General features: G+C 32.8%; 2 protein-coding genes and 1 long non-coding RNA gene across 7 annotated transcripts in view; 1 reads left to right on the top strand and 2 right to left on the bottom strand.

Annotated features, from left to right (window-relative positions):
- Positions 1–3,721: 3,721 nt before the first annotated feature.
- On the bottom strand, positions 3,722–9,637 carry LOC145972269 (uncharacterized). 2 transcript variants are annotated; one of them, XR_014439114.1, is made up of 3 exons: positions 9,302–9,637; positions 7,001–7,241; positions 3,722–4,201 (listed from the first exon to the last, which is right to left on the bottom strand). It is a non-coding gene; the product is annotated as an uncharacterized LOC145972269 (long non-coding RNA). The 2 variants fall into 2 exon arrangements; XR_014439115.1 differs by lacking the exon at positions 3,722–4,201 and adding an exon at positions 5,530–5,743.
- Positions 9,343–12,044, top strand: LOC145972266 (uncharacterized). The gene is made up of 7 exons (XM_083100731.1): positions 9,343–9,512; positions 9,978–10,405; positions 10,523–10,642; positions 10,983–11,038; positions 11,111–11,189; positions 11,272–11,400; positions 11,568–12,044. Exons 1-7 carry the CDS (start codon positions 9,431–9,433, stop codon positions 11,766–11,768), a joined length of 1,095 nt encoding a protein of 364 aa, XP_082956857.1. The 5' UTR covers positions 9,343–9,430; the 3' UTR covers positions 11,769–12,044.
- The window catches only part of Syx1a (syntaxin 1A), a 79,622-nt gene continuing 70,923 nt past the window's right edge, over positions 11,978–20,676 (bottom strand). For all 4 annotated transcript variants that reach the window (XM_083100735.1, XM_083100733.1, XM_083100736.1 and 1 more), the window contains one exon: positions 11,978–20,181. The gene's annotated coding sequence lies outside the window, so the exon portion shown is untranslated. The remainder of the gene's footprint in view (positions 20,182–20,676) is intronic.

The raw sequence follows: 20,676 nt of genomic DNA, 5'->3' as shown, positions 1-20,676 counted from the left end.
AAACTTCGAATCGAGTATAATTCTCACACCTCTCGTTAAATCCGTCAATATCTCAACCTGTGAAAATATATATAGCATAAATTTGCAGTCCTTCAACTGTCAAGTGTAAATAAATTAAACGAAATTTTTCAAAGCAATCTATCAAATATATATGCTTCTAATTTAAAAACTCAGAGAATTATTAAATTTTCTTCTACATCGAATTTTGTCCAGATTTAAAAGTATACACATTATTAGTAATTCTTTTCAGTACACTTATTTTTTTTTCTCTTTCCATTACAAAATTTTTATCTTGCTGCTAACAATTTTTAATGAAAAACTGATAAATCACTTAAATAGTAGACGTCGTAGACGTAAATACGTATATAATTATACGTCGAAAGAAGCTTGCAACTTCTTTTTCTTAAAAATGCATTAAATATCATGACGACTCATGCTGAAGCAATGCACTTGACGATGCAATTTAAATTAAATTGGGCAGCAAAAAGATAAGATAAAAGTCAAAACAATAATAATGTTACATATAATTCACTTTTCAAATTTGATATGAAAATACTCTTTAACTTGCTTTTTTAAAAAACATTAAAGTTTAATAAAAAATTACTTAATTTATATATTTATACATATAAAATTACAGAGATGCAAAAAATTAATTACAAAATTTACATTAATTTATCCTTTTCAATCCTCATTATTTTATATAGATATTTTACAAGAATAACAATTTTCGCAATTTCTATATGTCAAATGCATACATATTCAATGGTGACCTCGCGCAACAAGTTTTCATTCGGCGCGTAAAATAATTTAAAAGGCAAGATCGATCACTTGTATTCTGCGTCGGATAGAGAAATAAATCTTGGTATTTTCGGTCGTTCTAGAGTTACCGAAGCAATCAGCGGCATAAAACCGAACGCAATGAAATTTGCAATGCAAAGACCCAATTCTCCGTACAATTAATCGCCCTGTAAAATACCTGATTAAAAATGGGTATAGCTCATTTTAACGACAGCATCCAACTTTAATCCCGATTTAATTTTCAATTACGGCGCCACAATTGCGGCACGTTCTTCTGACATTTCATAATTTTGACCCTTCGTTTATATAGAAAAGATTTAATGAAACATTATTACTTGTATATATTATTATTATTATAGTCATTTTCATGTAAACATTTTAAATTAATTTGATTTCAAGCATTATATAATTCAGATTTCAATTCTCTCAAATTGTCATTTTTGTATTATAAAATCTTTATAATATCATTCTATTTATTAAAAACAATCGCTGATATAAATGCTACATTAAATACAATGCTGATATAAAGTTTTCTATATATATATATATACAGGGTGTCCCAGGTATCTTCCGTCCAAAAAAAAGGCAGATTCTCTGGCCAATTTAAAAACGATTTTTCCTCAGCGAAAATGTCGCGGCACTAATAGTTTTCGAGTTATAAACGATTGAAAATAAAGGGTTTTTCGCAAACTAAGGCTTATGGGAATAAAATATTAATAAAGTCACATTCTTTAGTTAATTTTAGGTAAAGTTTACTTTAATAGAATTTTAATTTAAGGCTTAGTTAGAAAGATACATGATGACAAAAATTGGGAATATGCAAAAAATAATGATCTTCCTCGACATTTTCGCTGAGGAAAAATCGTTTTTAAATTGGCCAGAGAATCTGCCTTTTTTTTTGGAAGATACCTGGGACACCCTGTATATATATATATGTATATATATATTATTATATTATCACAACAAATATGTAATAAGATACAGGGAAACTAAAAAATGGAAATATATCATATATTAAATTTGCGTACTAAATAAACGAAGAGAAATAATAATTTCTTAAATCATTACTGATTTTACTCATACAAGTTTCGATCATAATTAGGTAAATAATTAGCTAAGTACATAATGTTCTATGCTATTAATTTCGTATCATATCGTAAAAAATGATGATATACGATAAATAACAAATAATACAGAATCAATTAAATAAACGTCTTGTAAATAAGTCTTGTAAAATGTATGTTAAAGGGATAACTGCGTAATTTACTCAACTATATTCTAAGTTTTGATAGTTGAGCGTTTCTTTGCCTTGCCCTTTGCAAGTTGTTTAAATACAGGTATTTTCGCGTACACGCGTATCCATGTATATCAAATTCCTGGAAATTCATAGAAATGCATGAGAAGTTCCTCTTTATAACTTTCAAGTGATATTTACTTCAGCATCAGATGTTACCTTAAAAGCGCCATCCATCGCGTACCCATGCGAGGTAAAGGATTCCGAATTATACGAAATATCGTAAATACTACGTATATTTCTCGCATTATTTGGATGAACAAATTCTCTGAACGTAAATATTCCAACAATAAGAAAACAAATTATAGTTATCAGCTTTCCGATAAAATTTTTTTAATTATGTTACATAAGCTGTACTGCCAATCCTAAATTTAATCAGTTTTAATAAAAAATGTATCTCTCTCTTTCTCTGCCTCTAATAACATAAACATAATATTTTCATTTTAAAATGTTGAAAATAAAATCAAAATTAGTATTGGATGTGATAACTGCGAAATTTTAAACAAAAGATGAAAAAAAAACAAACACATATTATTTATTGATACGTGTATTATACATATTATTCATTGATACGTTTATTATACATATTATTTATTGATACGCGTATTATAAAATAAGAAATAAATAAAGAGAAAAGAAAACAAATGCAAAATGCCTCAAGCACTATCACGGTATAAATGCGATCTTCATATATATTTATTTTCAAATTTGTATTTTATTTTTTAAACATCGCAAGAGTTTTTAAATTAAATTTAAAATAAATTTTTACTCTCTCTCGCGCGCAGAAATGGCCTTGTTTTTTCCTCATCCTCTCTCCCTATTAGGAGCTAAATCTAGTTTGGACGCCCGAGCTTTTTAAGACGAATCTAGCTTGCACGCTTTTGAAAGAGTTCACCGTATTACATGCTTATAAGCGCAAGGAATACAAGCTATATCCATAAAAACGACAAGCTGCCTGAGTCTGCGGGTGTTCATATCGGGAGTTACGCATCGCAGATTGCGTACACGAAAAACCAATACTGCACAGCCTAGCAAGACTCGGTCAGAGCTAAATCTTGAAAGCCAACGGGCCCGAATGCGCCTCTAATCTCATTAGGTACGTACGTGTACGTCGCTTTGTCGTTACGACAGCTTGATGTACCACTTAACGATAAACCTCACGTACGACAAAAACATCCCCGAGAGAAGGTCAAAATTCGATAACCATATTGATTCTCAAAAAAAAACACAACTAATCGACTAAACCTCCCTTTGATCATTTGAATTAATTACTTTGAATATGAAAGTATTTTGTATATATATAATATTTTTGTAGTCATATATCATTAAAAAGTAAGCTGTTCAAGAAATAATTCTTACTATTGAGGCTAAACGAGTAAAATTTCATATTCTCTATTTAATTCGAAAGTTCTAATAGGATTTTATTTTGTATCGATTCATCAGATTTTGATCGAAAAAAAAATAACAAAAAAATTATAGATCAAAAGTTACAGGACAAGAGTGTGAAAACTCTGCATGAAAGTTCAAACAAAGTTAGCAAAATGTAATTGATAATATCAGAGTTTAAATTTTAATTGTTTTTACTCATATCGGTACGAGAATCCTCTCTTGAATTAGTATTTTCCGCAAAATTCTATCCAGCATGAATTCGAGAGGCAAATTATTTCGCCGCAATTTTGCCGCAGCTGTGTACCTCAAACAATTTCTCTTTGTGCAAGGGAGTTCACACAACAATGAAGAAATAAAAATGACGAAGTACACGCGCGTGATTCGCTTATCGCGCACATACGAAGCCATTTTTCATGTTATCGCGCAACGCAATTTTTCAAATTTTATAGGGGATTTATTTCGGGCCGACTGCCCCATGGTCTCTCTGTCGTCAACACATCGTATAAATTACGCATGCATTCGTCGGTCGATCGAGCATGGTTAAAACCCCGCTTGGAGAGCGTTAACGGTTTCCAGGAGCAAACACTCAAACGCTGTTTGCTCTCTTGCCTCGACAATATTGGTTGTCCGTCACCATCGCTCGGTGTCGATGCCTGTGCATGCATCTTTACTCTGCTCTCTAACCGCATGTGATTATACAGGAAACAAGTATAGGGGTACCTGGAAAGAGAGAAAAGAAGAGCACATACACATATGTACGTACATTTGCGAGGTTCAATTTCGAAATTAGATAAAATAATTAAAAAAGTTTAACAGATAATATATCTTCTGAACTTTTGAATTAAATTAATTGGAAAGTCAAAATTAACATTATATGTATACAAGTTGATAGAAATAAAAGTTTGGTAGGTATATAATTTTATTATAAAATTTTAGAATCTCATTTTATAGAATCATAAAATTAGTATACATAACGAAAAAAGTTGTACTTTACGTTAGTAATCTTATCAATTTTGCTTTTATGCCGAAAAGAGTGACTTATTATATCATTTTAAATGCGTAAAACTAAAGTTATATCCAAAAAAAGAGAACGACAACATATGTATACTCATTAAAAATAGAAGTTATAATAAAAGTAATCAATAAATGAACGTAAAAAATTTAAAATTGATTCGTTTTTTTATCAGACGTATATAATAGTAATATTATAATTCCATCTTTTATCAATTTTACGACTTTAAAATTCTTAAGCTAGAAATATAGGCTAAATTTTTTTAATATCGTAATACAAAATATTTTGCAAGCAAGTAATTTATGTGGATAATCGCAAATTCGCAAAAATTTGCGCGATGCATATATTTATATCTATTATGCAAAAGCACTTTATGTACGCATAGACTCTGATTATAAAAGTTATATATATATAACAAACATGTCAACTATAAAGCGGCTTGAGAATAATGACTGTGAAAGCTATATCCGATAATCTTAGAAAAGAGAACATGTACATGGGAGTTATGCATTTACGAAGATTGATTCTCTCTCTTTCTCTCTCTGTCTATCTCTTTCTTATTTCTCCCTCATTTTTCTTTTTTTCTGTCGTCTTTTTACTTAAAATCTAAGCGAAAATATCTAGGTCAATGCAATATTTAAATATTAATATCCGTAAATGGAAAATTAACATGATAAATGCAGCGAGTGCCATATTTCCGGAAATTTCTTTCCTTTTGACAAGAAATTCTACATGTCAAGACCAAAGAGATACCATCAAGCCACCATTTACGAGAATAGATATGATTACATGCGAGACAAAGAGAGAACTCTTTTTTCCGGATCTTTTTCTCGCATCAACGGCACACAATTTCATTTAGAGAGAAGGAGTTGAGTTTTTCTGGGATTTCTATTTCTGGCTCTCTCACTACGGTAATTTTTACGCGGATGGCTCTCAAAACGAGAATCGCGCGATTGACCATTTCCATTGTTTTTTCTAACTCTTTTCTGGGCGAATGCCCAGAAAGCACGTACGGGGATATCATCAATGGGCGACATTCCGGCCCTCGAGCGCGGATATAAGCCACTCGAGCCACCGTGTATGTGTTTGCGCTCGGGCTGATCTTTCGTTTACCTTCCAGGTGGGCGTATTGCCGGCAGCTTAGCCGTACTTTGCTTCCACTATCTACGCTCCGTGCAGTCGTATCACTGATAAAAGTGATGCTGACGCGTGTCGCGACCGACGCGGCTGATCGATTAATCGCTGAATGGCTGATAACAAACACAGTTTAGTAAAAATTAATTCTTCTTTTCAAAGCCAGAGACAAAGGAGTCTTAATTTCTCCTAGTTATTTTCAGTTAAATACAATTTTGACTTTCACCAAACTATACTATCACGTAATAACTTCGAGAAACTTCTAATTAAGTTGTAAGAAGAAGCTATCTTTTAATGTAGTTTATCAGACTAATACAGTATAACCGTATACCATGATTTGAGAAAAATTTCATTTCATTCGTAATTTTAAGTTATTGAAATTTTCAATTCCTAGAAAAAATTGTGTTGTAAAAATTAAGAGATTTATGGAATATTTCTGATTAAATCTATTAGGATCCATATTATTAAGAAGTTGGAAATTTGATTTATTTGAAAAAAATATAAACAATTTATTCAACATTTTTCAATTATTTACTCAAACTTAAAGATCTTTAATGCTTAAATTCTATAAATTGATAATTTTAATATAATAAGTGTTAGGATTTCCGAAAACCTATGATATTAAAACTGATGAGCACATATAGTAGATTTAATACATAAGTATTATATAAAATAATCTTTTTACAGTATATTATAAATCCAAAATATTTAATCGCTGTTTAAAAAAATCTTTCAAGTTTCGAGTTAATAAAAATTTAATAGAGTTAAAAAAATTTAGTGCTTTCTTGAAAGCGTTTGATAAAATATAATCAATAAAAAAATTTTACGCGCTATCCTACGTAATAATCTCCTCTTCAATTGCTCGATAAACACTTGATAAGATTGTATATCGAAAAGAGGGTAATCCGGTATTACACAGACTAGTTAAGTAATTATCCGAGAGTATAATACGAGACTAATAAAAGAATATATGTGTATTTTGTGTGTATTATTTCATTATTGCAGGATGTATAAATACTCGTAAATTTTATTAAAAAACTAATAATGATCTATTTATAAACATTTTAAGAAAAACTATTAAATCGCAATTCTTTAATATATTTTATATTAATTATCTTTGTAATTAAACAATTCACGAGTTCTCGAAGACGTTACATATATGATTTATACTTTGATTAATAGATCTATTTTGTGTTATATTATCCATCTTCGAGGAGAGACAGTTTTGACGAGCTCTCTAAATTATTTTTATGTTTAAAATAATTTTTTAGATGCAGTGAAATATGTTGTGATGATATTCTTTTGCAATGATTATTCTTTATACACAATCAACCGACATCAAACGATATCGTTTGTCGAAAATCATCATTTACCTCGGATATAGACGTGAATCAGGCGAGGTCGCCAACCTTCAGATGGTCACCGTTGTTAAAATCTTGCGAAGAAAAAGTGCTGTTCGTATAATAGCTCCTGGGTGGCACATCGGAAGTGCTTTGAGTTAAGCACCGACTTGGTAACTTTATCCCTCGAGAGCTATCATCCGAATATTTTCTTCTTGCCTTCATCCACCACCTTCTCTCAGCGTCTTCGCTATCACGTTTGGGATAGATATCTCTACGAGGACCAATTAAAATGTTATTTTTCCCCCGTATATACAACAATCGGTTACTAACTTTCCGTTCTAACTCGCAGAAAAAATTGTCAGAATTTCAAATATAAAGAAAAAAATAATAGCAAGTTTTTCAATACATGTAAATGTTAAAGTAACTCTTTTTAAAAAACTATGTAAAAAGTTTCACTCTTTTTTCCATAAAAGTAGAAATGTAAAGAAATAATGTAGTTGTTCAATTATCTCTCTATTATAACATAACAATATCTTTCTGAAAATTATTAATAATTAAATAAAACTTTAGAAAACTTAATTTTTATTACTGATGTACATATTAGACAATTTTTTTCTAACGGAGTTACAAAAAAATAGTTTAAAATTAATCGTCTTTATTCAAAGACGCTTTATTTATTCATGGGACACCTTTTGCTCGTTTTTTAATCGTGTAATAACGTGTCTCTATTTATTGCCCGTAAATAAAACTCGTTGTCGCGTAAACGCGTAAACTTTGCGACCTCGGCTTCTGCGAACGTCAAGGTCGTTCCGCACAATTTCATCTGCAGCTAAACTGCATATGCGTAGGTAGTATCGTAAATTTCATTCTCTCACGGGTATTCAAATATTGAAAATGAGGCTACGCGCAATAACATTATTACGCTGCTCGGCGATTAATAACGTGCGACATTTATAAATGCAGTAGCCGATGCGTTATGAGGCCGGACAATTCGTAACATTCTAAGCTACATTAATGAATGTTTTCCCGTCCAATTTCGGCGCCTGACGTTGAATATTGAGCGAATCTGCATATCTAGAACGATATAGTTCTAGCGCACCAATTATTATGTATTATGACATAAAAATCATGTACATAAATATTCCACATTTATATCGAAGCAACACAACTATATTAAATATTTCTAATAAGATTTAAAAATTATTTTTTTAAAACAAGTTTAGTTTCATATAAAATATGATATGATGTTTTATAAAAAATAAAGCTATCCATATGTATGTATAATAATTCTACATAAATATTTCTACATAAATATTTGTAAAATTAATATAGCTTATTTAAATTTGAAAAAATGGTAGGAATTAAAATTTAAGGTACGCTTTAAATATATAATTTATCGATAAAAATAGGTGTCTAACAACTTGATTATTTAATTACAGACTATGAGGACGAGAAAAATTGTAGCAAGAATAAATTGTTTAATCAAGAATACAGCAATAACAACAATAACAAGATTAACAATAATCAGATTAATCTGATAACGCGAAACAGAATCCTAAACATGAACAATCGTAAGAAAGGAATTTAAAAGGTGCTCGATAGCACGACGGATAGGTGACCTTGCCATTTAAGTAGATGGCAAATCGATAGTTAAATGAAACTATCGGAAAGAGCGGACTGTCAGGGAGCAGGGTTGATGCAACTATCAAACGGCGCGCCGAGTTAATTAATCAAATTATAAGAGGGTACGCTACGTTAATGACGAGACGAAGCGTTACGTTGTCCACGACAGTGTCCGAAGCCACTCACACACTTGACATTTTTCTACCTTTTAACACCGTGGATTCTTGACTGTCTAAATACATTTTTATAAATATTGTTCGATTACGCATATATTATGCCGTAGAATGTACGATATCAATTATTTGTTTAAATGCGATTTTTTTTATTATTATATCGATATCCTACAGGTAATGAAAATCGAATTTTGTATAAATAAATTGAATAATTTATATAATTTTTAATATTTATTTTTAATATTTATTCAAATAATTATTTCTAACTGAATATTTATAGCTGAACTTGAATAATTGAATTATTTTTTATGTTTTATGTCTAATTGATAAGATGACTAATAAAATTGAACAGGATTTTATTGCGTCCATTTTCTTTTTCATTTTTAAATACATTCAAATAATTTTTTATTTAGTATCCCTTTTTTAACTCGAAACTCTTAAAATAAATATTTTTATATACACTTGTGCTTTATGTGTGTTATGCTATTATATAAAATTTGATAAATTTATATATATTTATCTTTTTCATACATACTTTTCTCGAAAACCATCATTTTTGAATAGATACATAAGCACATTCCCACATTCTTCGCGCATGGCAAACAGATGATTTGCTACAAGTAAAACATCGCACCCTTTTTTAGGACGTGGCGATCGAAACAAAATGATTCGGTTGGGCTTCGGTTTGGTGATTTGCGTCTTCGTGACAGCGAGCTTCGTAGACACGCATTTATACAGATACAACGGTATTGTAAAAAAAGTTTTTGATAAGTCTTTTCAATCGTGTTGACATTTCTAACCTAGAACAAGGAATGACAGCTTGTTTTGCGTCTTTTTCTGTTATTTCCTGTCAAACACCATGCACGTTTTGATGAACGTTATTCCAATAAATGGTAGAAATTGAATCGATTATAAATTTTTATTGAAGTCTGGAAAGCGTCTATTTTTCAATAAATAATAATATGTGTTTGACATTAACAAATAATTTAATCCTTACGCAATATAAATATGTCTAGCGTTAATAAATAAAAAAAATCCTTAAACAATAAATAATATATGTTTAGTATTAACAAATAATGTAATTTTTGCATTTAGAGAATGCTAAGCTCTCATTTTTTCAAAAAAATTTTGCTGATTAATTTATATACCTTTTAAAAATAATAGATCAAATTATTCAGTTTCTTTGTTATGACCCCTCAATTGTTTTACAGATTATAATGATATACTTAAGGAACAGAATGAGAATGTCGTGCAAAGGATGAAACCGTCTGAGGCACTTCAATATTTTAGGCATTACCTTCTCAACAGTGAGAACAACAAACAGACAACAGGTAACAACAAAGAGAAACGTAGAAATCTTGAGGATGATCTTGAGAATTGGACTGGACGTTGGATGCCTGATAGACTTGACAATCCGACACCACCACCTAAAGTATTGCCAAAGACTCAGCAATCATACAAATATGGATCTGTGGCAGAGTTACCTTGGCCAGGACGTTGGATGCCCGACAGACCAGGCGATCCAACACTATTGCCTAACATATTGCCAAAAAATGAACGATTATATGAATATGAATCTATTACAGAATTTCCTCACAAAATGTATATGGGTCATGTTTCAGAATGTGATGATGCTAAGGTTAATGTCGCCTCCAATCATATAGATTGTTTTTATAAATAGAGATTTCTAGAAATAGTACTCAAACATTTTTAATTGAATTATCATATATGTATTTTAATAACGATAAAATTTCAGACTAACTTAACTATTGATTGGGATCATACCCCTGCAGAATACACATGTTATGGTCATAAAATTATACCGAGCAATATTATGCCGAGGATTTATTGTGAAAATATTCCAAAGACATATAAGGTAAAAATATTTTATATGTTGTTATCATGTACTGGTTATTTATATTTGGTTGGATGCATTAGTACACACTGCTGCACATTAAAAGCTGTCGTATGTAAATTTACACAATAATATAAGTATTTAAAATAGTAAAATATAATATTACAAGTTATTGTTATCATTATTTGTATTTAATAACAATAATTCATGATGTTAATTATTTTACTGTTTTAATTCCTTATATTATTGTGTAAATTTACATACAACAATCTTTAATGTGCATGTGCACCAGTGCGCACTAGTGAATCTAACAAAAAATTTACTATTAACAATATAAATTTTAATCAAAGCATTTTTCCAGGCTGCTCACAAATGTATGAACCAAAAAATTGAATATGATGACGACATTCCTATTTAGTAAGTAAATTATATTTTACTGTTATTTATAAACATCATTATTAGTTCCTAATATTTATATATGATTTATAGTGGTCCACATAGACCTTTGTGGCCAGTTTATGGAGAATACAAATATGTGCCGAAACAGAGATGGCTGCATAGTCTCGAGGTAATATCGTTATAATGTATTATTTGTGAATTTGGTATCAAAGTATTATTTATTCGTTTATCCTATTTTATCCTGTTAACAGCATGGAGCGATTGTCATGTTGTATCATCCATGCGCGAATCCGTTGGAAGTAGAACGTTTAAGAAATCTGGTTAATAAGTGTCTTTGGCGACATATTATCACACCATACAGTTACCTGGATGAGGAACGTGTAAGTATAGTACTATTAATTTTAATATTCTCTTTAACATCTTCTAATTTTCCTCATTTAGTCCTTACAATATATATTATTCTTATAATATATAATATATATATATATATTATTCTTAAAAGTTTAGCTATTATCTATCTTTGGTAATTATTATTCTATCCTTGCAGCCCTTAGCGCTTCTATCCTGGGGCTGCAGATTAACTATGTCTTATGTAAATCCCAAACTAGTAAATCGTTTTATACGGAAAAAGGCTCTTCGCGGCCCAGAATGGCAGATCGCGGACGATGGTCAATTCGAGGACGGATTGCTCAGTCGAGCAAAAATAGTGACGGATCCAACGGATTCCGTACTTTGTCCTAATATGTAATAAGAATGTATTATATGTGTGACACACAATAATATCTCTCGCATTTCCAAGTTCGCTTTTAGTGCAATGTCTGTTTATATTTTGTACATATTTTATGGAAAACTCAAAGTAGTTATCGCCCGCTTTCCATTATGTATGATATTTAATTAGATGTGTGAAAATTATTTATTTGCAATATTTTTATTATTTAGTGAATTAACTTTCCTACATAGTATATATTACGATTATATTTTGTAGGAATTATACCAAATATACAAATCTATATATACAAATCAATTCAATGTTCCACTTCTTACGATTGCATTTTATCTGTCTTTTATTAATATCTCGTATTCATCTCGTATTCATGGAGGAAATTGAAGGAAAGGATTCAAGAAACTTATAATCGCTCCCTTTTTTTCTTTTATTCCCCATATATTCATATATTCTTCATCCTTTGAGAAGATCATTAAATACATTGAACATCGTGTCGGTTTTTCGAATTCTCCTTGCGGACCGGTTATCTACAGATGTATAATAACTTCACTGCAGTGCTGATTATAATCTTTATTCTTGCGGATTACTTATCTCCAATGATATATAAAATTAGGGATTAAGACAAGTGACACGCTACTGTTGTTATCGATAATGCAAAATATGCTACCCGACTACTCAATTGTTATAACGTAAAAGAATATAATTGTACAGTGAACGCTTGGCTTCTCCTTGTTTCTTTGTCGCTTTTGCGAATGTATGCGTGAATATCGAGAGTCGTTATTCTAACATCGTCGATGTTTTTTAAGTGCGACTAGAGCGGAAGCTGGCGGTTCGCGTCAAAAAGAGCGGACAAGTCGCATCTTAAAAATTACAAATTAAGAATTTTTTTTATGAGAATCATCAGAATTATTTTCAGAATAAGATATTGTGATTTTCCTTCATATTTGAGGTGGCTTAATTTTTTAGATCATTCAATTTCCCATAATCTTTTAGATATCCATTTTTTTAAATATCTTAGATGTACTAATTTTTTGAATGTCTCAATTTTTTCAGGCGCCTTATTTTTTAAATGATTCTTCGCATTTTCAGTCTTCGTACAGTATAAGTTCTCTTTGATATTATTTAAATTTATCTTTCAAGCTTATGTGTATTATTCGTCATCACGATGATATAAAACCGCGACTTTGAGGTCAGAAACTGCTCTTTCTGATACGAATCGCCGCCTCGAATCCGGTCGAGATAAACGCGTTTTCTTTTTATATCTTTCTTTTACTCTTCGTGATGTGTGCGATCCGGCGATTTCTAACTGCATTCGGTACATCCTGGAGATTTTTCTGCAGTAAATTCTTTTTTACTAGCCATTTGTGAAAATTGTACACTGTCTAAAATGATAAGAACGATATTGCATTTCCCATGCATCGCAAAAATCGTATTTCAAAAGCAATAAGCGTACGAAAGATTAGTTTTACAGCTGTTCCCGAAGGCAGTTGAAATTCTTCACCGGATCGGCTAGAGGCCTACCGTTACGCTCACAGAGGGATATTTCCTTTATGCCTGATTACACGACGAAAGGGCGCACATTCACTTGATCACATATTATCACTACTGAATTTGTCGGCCCTACATCCGAACAATAGCAAAAATTCAAGAAATATCGATTTTATCAACACCTTTTGATTTTTAATCGATCAATTATGTTTCTTCCTCTCTAATTATAGTGCCAGAAACGGATAATTTAGTTATATAAACTCTGATCTCTCAAAATTAACCAATGTTGCTAAAATCTTACATTTCATGAGATTTGTATAAATAATTTTAATTGATTAAAATTTTTTTTAATCCTGAGTAGTTATGCTAAGAAAAAAGATTTTCTTTGAATTAAAATCACATATATACATACATATATAATTTGTATATATCTATTTATATATTCCAATTTAACAAAAAATAAAATTATTATTTATATACAAATTAATAATTATCGTTCAGAAATCAGAATATCATGAACATGTCGATTTCATTTTTTCCTGTAATTTCCTTTTATGAAATCTTTAAAATTTGACACTTTCAATCAAAGTGGTGAAATAAATTTTTAAATATAAAAATATATTGCTGTTCAATTTTATTTTTATTGTTTCTTATTTTATATCTTTTTAGATATCGATTTTTTCTTTCTGTTTACTGAACAATTAATATATAATCGTGTAAGAGAAAACTGACTGAACAGCACGATACGACGAGTCTTTCGGATATTTCTTGGACATTTTTTGTTGTCCGGATGTCGTTGGCTGCGTTCTCTCCGACTCGTAGAGTTTATCCTGGCTATAGGGCCGGAAGGGCAGGTTCGTTCGGAGTCGACGAGATAGAGTCGTTCCATCTCGCTCGTCCTCGAGCGAACGTACGATTATACGAGAGGGGAATGTGTTTCTCAGGGGAGGAATCTCTTAAAATTATTGCCATCTTTGTACAGTGTTAATGATGATGATGATAATAATAGGTAGTAATAGTAATAGTAGTAATAGTAGTTAATCGTTAATTAGAGACAAGAACGCAAGGATGCCTGATTTTATCGACGCGTCTGCTTTGCTCCTTCTCTCGATTTTTCATTCAGCATTTAGAGTTTCTTCTACACGGAGAAAGAAGTTATATATCCGCTCGCTCACAAAAGCGGATGCAAGACGCTGGTTATACGTTATAGGCAGAAAAAACACCGTTGACTTAGAGTTGCCTTCAGTAAGTATTCTTGTTAATACAGTATGCTTTTTTTATTATTTTTATGCTTTCTCGCTATATATGAAATACCTACGATAAAAAGTATCCATTATTTCTCGTTCGCGCGCTCTTTCTTTCTTTCTCGCTGTCTCTCTTACTCTCTTGCACATGCTACAATTTTTAGTTCCTGTTTTTTTTAACATATATATATATATATATTTCTCGTTCGCTCTCTTTCGCACACACATTCTCTCTCTCCCTTTCGTTCCTAATATTTTTTTTTCAGTTTCGATAAATTAAGTTTATCAATAATCTCACTTTACCGCGCGTCATCAGAACTTTGCGCGCGCGACTCTTATTTTTTATGTTAAAACCATTTAAGATTCTTCTCCCGCTTCGTCGTTTGACGCCGTATCAACTCTTTGTTTTTCTCGTTCTTTTCTTTTAAAGTTCTCGCGAAATTACGATTTACACTTGAAATTGGAATTGACACTCATAAGGTTATTAAAGTAGCCTCTCTCGTATTTAATAATTGCACCGACATGACATCAATCAACGGACGTTCAGATCGATCCCTCTTGATCACACGTGTCTTTCTCTCTTCTTTTCTTCTCTTCCACGCGTGTGTCTACACATCCGCAAATGGTTCGCGTGTCCGAAGATTCTTGGATCGATCTGCAATCTTTCTATCCTATTCTACGTACAAATGCAATAAAATAGCTTATTTAATGATTAAACGATGTCTTTCCAGTTTCTTCCCTCCTCTTTCTCTCTCTCTCTCTTTTTCTTTCTACTCGAACACCCGCGTATATATATACTCTAGCTAATCGCGACGAATAAATATAATCGAGAACACGGAAATATTGTGTGACCGGGCTTATTATGCTCGTTATGTTTCTTATAACTCGTGTATCGACACAAGCGAGCAGCTTATGCTCTCGGGACATAGAGATTCTCAAGGAAGACGAGTCAACTTCCGCGATTAGCTACCTAATTGTGATGCTCGCAAGAAGAATGTACACGAAACGCGGAACGTTTCGCACATTCGCGACGTTAAAACTCAACCATGTCACCAATATTACAATCCTATAATAAGACACAACTCTGTCAATGCTGCGAGGTTCGCCTGCTCCGATTATGCTCTTTTGCATCTTAACTGATGATGTGACGCGACGACGAAATCGCGAGCGCGAAAAGAAAGAATTCCGAATGCTAAAACAAACGAGATCAAAAACGATTAAAGTCATATAGACTAAAAGATTAAAGATGAGACTGAAACATGGACATCGGGACGTCCAACCTTGATCTGAAAGCTGGAATGATCCCGAAGGTGGACGTCGGGATGACATCGTTCGATCGATCAATAACAATGTGGAGACGCGAACGATGTTCCTTTATATCTTTAGGCCAGATTCGTTTAAACGTACAGTCGGCTGTTGTGCACCGATAAGACTACAATGTCACTCATATAGAATCTATCTCCCTGCTTTCATCTAATAATAAGAAATTGACGACGATAGGTGTAGGTTTATTCAATTCCTACCACGAAGAGTTCGCTATAAAGCTAAAATTACGAAATCCGAGATTGCGTCGGAGGAGATGCGTCCGCGTTGCGGATTTAGCGGGATTTATATCGGGTAGTTCCGAAAGCAGAGATTTCTCGTCACGACGATCTGTTACGAAAAGACGACCGATTTTTGTAAAATAAAACGATCGCACGCAAAATATAGGATATACCCATGATAAAAACCCATGCGGATTAAATCATAGGGAAGGATAAGAAGGAAAATGTTTGCATCTTTCTCGTGTAAGACTTTATGCGATACGTTAAGTTAGGCGACTCGATGAAGCACGAGAAAAGTACAACGCGAAAGAGATGAAATCATAGCTTGAAACGAGAAGGACGCACTTTCACGTCCGCGCGATTCTTATGCATATCTTCTTCATTTTCCCCAACTTGACTGAAAGAAAATCTTCCCTTTTTTTCTTGCGAGTAACGTGGAGCTTCTCAACGACACGAATGAGCGCAAAAACATCCTCTCTTCAACGAAATTCATTGATTAATCAGATAATAAATATCAGAGAGAATGATGTATCTATATCGACGACCGTCGTAACTCGTGACAGAGGGATTACGCGATTAAATCTTAGCCATCTTAGTCGTATTGTGGATTATAATTAGATAGTAGATCGTAATGCTTGCTCTCTACCTAATCTAACAATTATTATGCTTTCTGTACAATGCAAGGTGTGATCTTAATATCTTCTTAATCATCGTAATTATTATTTAATATTAATTATTACAGCGACGCACAGTTTAAATCGTGCGTTGCATAAATCGTAATCGTCCACCGATTTATATTCTCCCTTCATTTTTCTACTACTTCCTCTTCGCTTCAAACATTAACTCATAATCTTCTCTAGAATGTATGCACCTCAACGTTCGTAATAATTGTAATATACTCAACAAAACATTAACATTAACGCTGCCAACACTCCGCCTGATACATTAATCTGTCGAGGAGTAATATAATAGGCTGCCGATATAATTGTCGTTATTAATATTATTTTTTTCTCTCCTCGATCACATGACACCTCTCTCCTTCTCTCTTTCTCTCTCGCTCTCTCTATCTATCTAGCTATATTTATATATATATATATATTTTTTAATATGTATATATGTATACATGTCCGTGTACATACAATATCGTTCATCGCATTGAACTCATTCTTACTCATTCCGTCCAATGAGATTATATTTTTTAATTATTTTTCCATAACACACCTATATATTATATTATTGCTGCAGCTTAATGGCTCCTTTTATTTCTCATACACATACACATACACACACATGCGCACACACACACGCACACACACGCGCGCGCACACACATATATACGTACAGTCGCACTTTCTTTCACTATTTGTTGCCTTCTCCACTTATCGTACCTTCTCTTGCTTCATCCACCTTGGGGTTAATCGTTTCGAAAATGATACAGTTTTCGCATGTTCGATTTCGAGAACCCTTGTATAATTTGAGGTGAATTTTGAGAAAATTGCGTAGGCAGAAAAAATATTGTAAGTTGTACCATATCTCGCAATATCACGTTTTATGCACAACGATGATCTCGCAAAACAGCGAAAGATGATCTGCGCAGGCATTTAAGGATACATGGTTTTTAAGATTCAAAACTGCTAAAAAAAATATAAAAGCGATGAAAAGTAAGATTAAAAATAATTTCTATCAATTGCAAGTACGATTTACAAAATTAAATCAATTATATATATACAATTGGGTGTGGCAAAATTTTCAAAACTTGCGAAATACGAGAGGAGTTATACTTGTCGAGTATTTGAGAAACAACAGACAGGATATTACTTTTTCCGAGGGTTCGTCGAGATTACAGAAGACGCGAAACAACTGTCATTCAAGGCGCGCGAATTGCGATTGAAGATTTATTATTGATCATCGCATCCAATAGCTAATGACATATTGTGCAACACGAAGATCAAAGCAAATTTATCAATTCGGTGAAGATAAAAAATAAATCGACTAGAAGTGACTCTATTTATGTATATCTCGCGTATATTATTCGTAATTAAATCTACTCTTAATATTCATGACGCGCGTTTGGACAATCGTCGTCGCTTCTCTCGGTCACATTCTGAAAGAAAGAAAACCGTCTCGCGTCATGCCCATAAAAAGACACAATCGCTTTGTCTACACCTCGCTATATCGCGATTGATATCCCGCTAATTACAGCTAAATAGAAATACTGGAAGAATTGATTGTTTCTCTCACTGAACACCTATTGGTCGAAATACCTTCACGAATGAGCCGTCATTATTACAAACGAGAGAGTATGTAAAGCATCTTTTTTTTATCTCTATTAAAGTACCCGTTATAAAAATCACATTACTCACACGTCGATATCTTAATCATCGTAAATAAATCGAGGGTTGGTTGCACCAGCAGTATTGGTCAACTAATATCTGATTGACGAGTAATAAGAGAAGAAGGGGAATACTTAATTAATTACATTATAGGCTCTCTAGGGCCTCTAACTGTACATTATTAAATGCATTGCTGTCTTTTACACGCGTGAAAAGAGAATTTCACGGATCATGGTTAACCAATACTAGTGCAATCTACCCTAAGCTACGGCGATTCTCGAGCGACAAATTTGACACTTCGCGATACGCTGCTTTTTTTGTGACGGAGAAACATCACCTAGCCGATTCCTCATGACTGTCCAGATACAGAGAGGTGTAGTGTAGAATTGTCGAAAACGTTGCTCAAAATAAGCGTGATATGTTTAAGCCGAGGGTTAAACCGCTGGTCGAGATATTTAATAGAAATTAGCACATGTGCTAATTCCTCATGAGTAATATCTACTGTTTTTTTTTCTTATTGGTGAAAACAGTTTATCCACGCTAAATCTTTTCTATCCGAGGAAAAGAGATTACAAAAATTCGTTTGAAACTTGAGACAGTTCTCTTTGCAAAATGTGTTCCATAGGAACCATTAGAAATTATCGCAAATATTAATATATAAATTAGTGCTATCTAGTCTTTTAGAAACGTATTCTCGTAATTCATTAGCGCGTGGAAATTACGATCTAATATCTGGATATCACGTGTATACAAATGTTTTGGTCAGCGGTTTATCTCTCGTGTATAAGCAGATATATAGGAAATCGGATCAGCGAGCGAAACGCACCTTCAGAATGTGACTCCGAAAAGTGACACTCGTTTCCAAATTTTCAGTGTGCAAATCACAGTAAAGGAAAATGGATTTTCCTGTGATTTCATACGCCGTACTTTCGATAAGAGAATACGGATAGCACGTATCATTTGCCATCTTCGCGTTACACAAAATAACATCATTAGGTGTCGAGCTCGGGCTGTAACGAGGCGGATACGCAAAGGATGACGTACCGCCATGTTTCCGGCGATAACGCGTTTCACGATGACATGCTCTTGACAATCGGAAATAGGGAGGGGAAAGGGGGAAGGAGAGCGTCGATCGAAAATGTCGCTTGATCGATGATGCATGCGTATCTCCAATCGACGGTTCTCCTTCTAGACACACAAGCGTCTTTCATGTTTCTCAGAGCCCGTTTCATTCGCGAGGCCTCCTGTTATCTCGTTTTTGCCGCGTGAGAAGAGAACCGGCAGGGAAGGGGTGAGAAGGAAAAAGACCGATGAATACGCGAACATAAAGAGAGCTTCATTGTGACATAGCAGGAAAGGAGAACTGGGATTGACTGCTAAAGGCGAATCTATTGGAAAAACTGTTGATCGAATTAATATAAAAACAAGGAAAACTTGTTTCTTTGTTTTCTCTCTTTCTCTCTGTCTTCTCTTTTCATACTCTTTTCGACTAAACGCAACTAACGCATTATCAGAGGAAACCTTCGAGACGAGGATGACGTAAACGTAGCGACGATGACGATGACGACGACGAGGATGATGAGGACGATGACGGCGATTATCCTTCTTCTCTTTGGTTTCCTTCAAATTGGGGAACGCACGTGACAGACTGAAGGCTCTAGCGATGATGGGTTACGAGAAGCGCGCCGATGATGGCACCTTTGACAATGACGATCTCCTCTCGTCCGAATGGCGATCAGCTTCACGTATCGGAACGATATGAATGAATGCTGATACTGCCGGCGGTTCGGAATTAGGTACACGATGCTGCTGATGTCTTTGGACTTTTCTGAACAGAAAGATCACCTGAGTGGGTACAGTGGCAGGACATGAAATATTTGTCATTACATAAAAATTTTATCGAATTAATTCTAAGATAATAACGTGTCTCGAAATATTGTTATTGGCAATGATGGCTAAAATTTTCACATACTTGGAATATATTGCAATAATTCAAATTTTGAAAGGAAATATATTAATATTTTGCATATTTTTTATATTTATTCTAAGAAATAAATAATAGTGAAAGAATAAAATTGAATAAGAAACAACATTTAAATATGACAATATTTAAATATTTAGATATGAAAGTCATTACGCGTATTACTAATTTAGGATTAATGAACAAGATGTTTTAATTCTTATTGCGAAAAATATTAAACAAAAAACATGATATAAAAATCTATTAGTGTTTTAAAAATATAATTATGAAATATATAATTAAAATTCTTTCTTTCTCGATCAATTTTTTAACGATTATAATTTTTAACTAATAGGATATTTT

The sequence above is a fragment of the Camponotus vicinus genome, unplaced genomic scaffold (assembly GCF_025532165.1).
Source record: "Camponotus vicinus isolate PSW18456_S1 unplaced genomic scaffold, iyCamVici1.0 SCAF_5, whole genome shotgun sequence".
In the NCBI taxonomy this organism is placed as follows: domain Eukaryota; kingdom Metazoa; phylum Arthropoda; class Insecta; order Hymenoptera; family Formicidae; genus Camponotus; species Camponotus vicinus.
The sequence above is the reverse complement of the archived record's forward strand: the minus strand, read 5'-3'. Positions and strand labels throughout refer to the sequence as shown.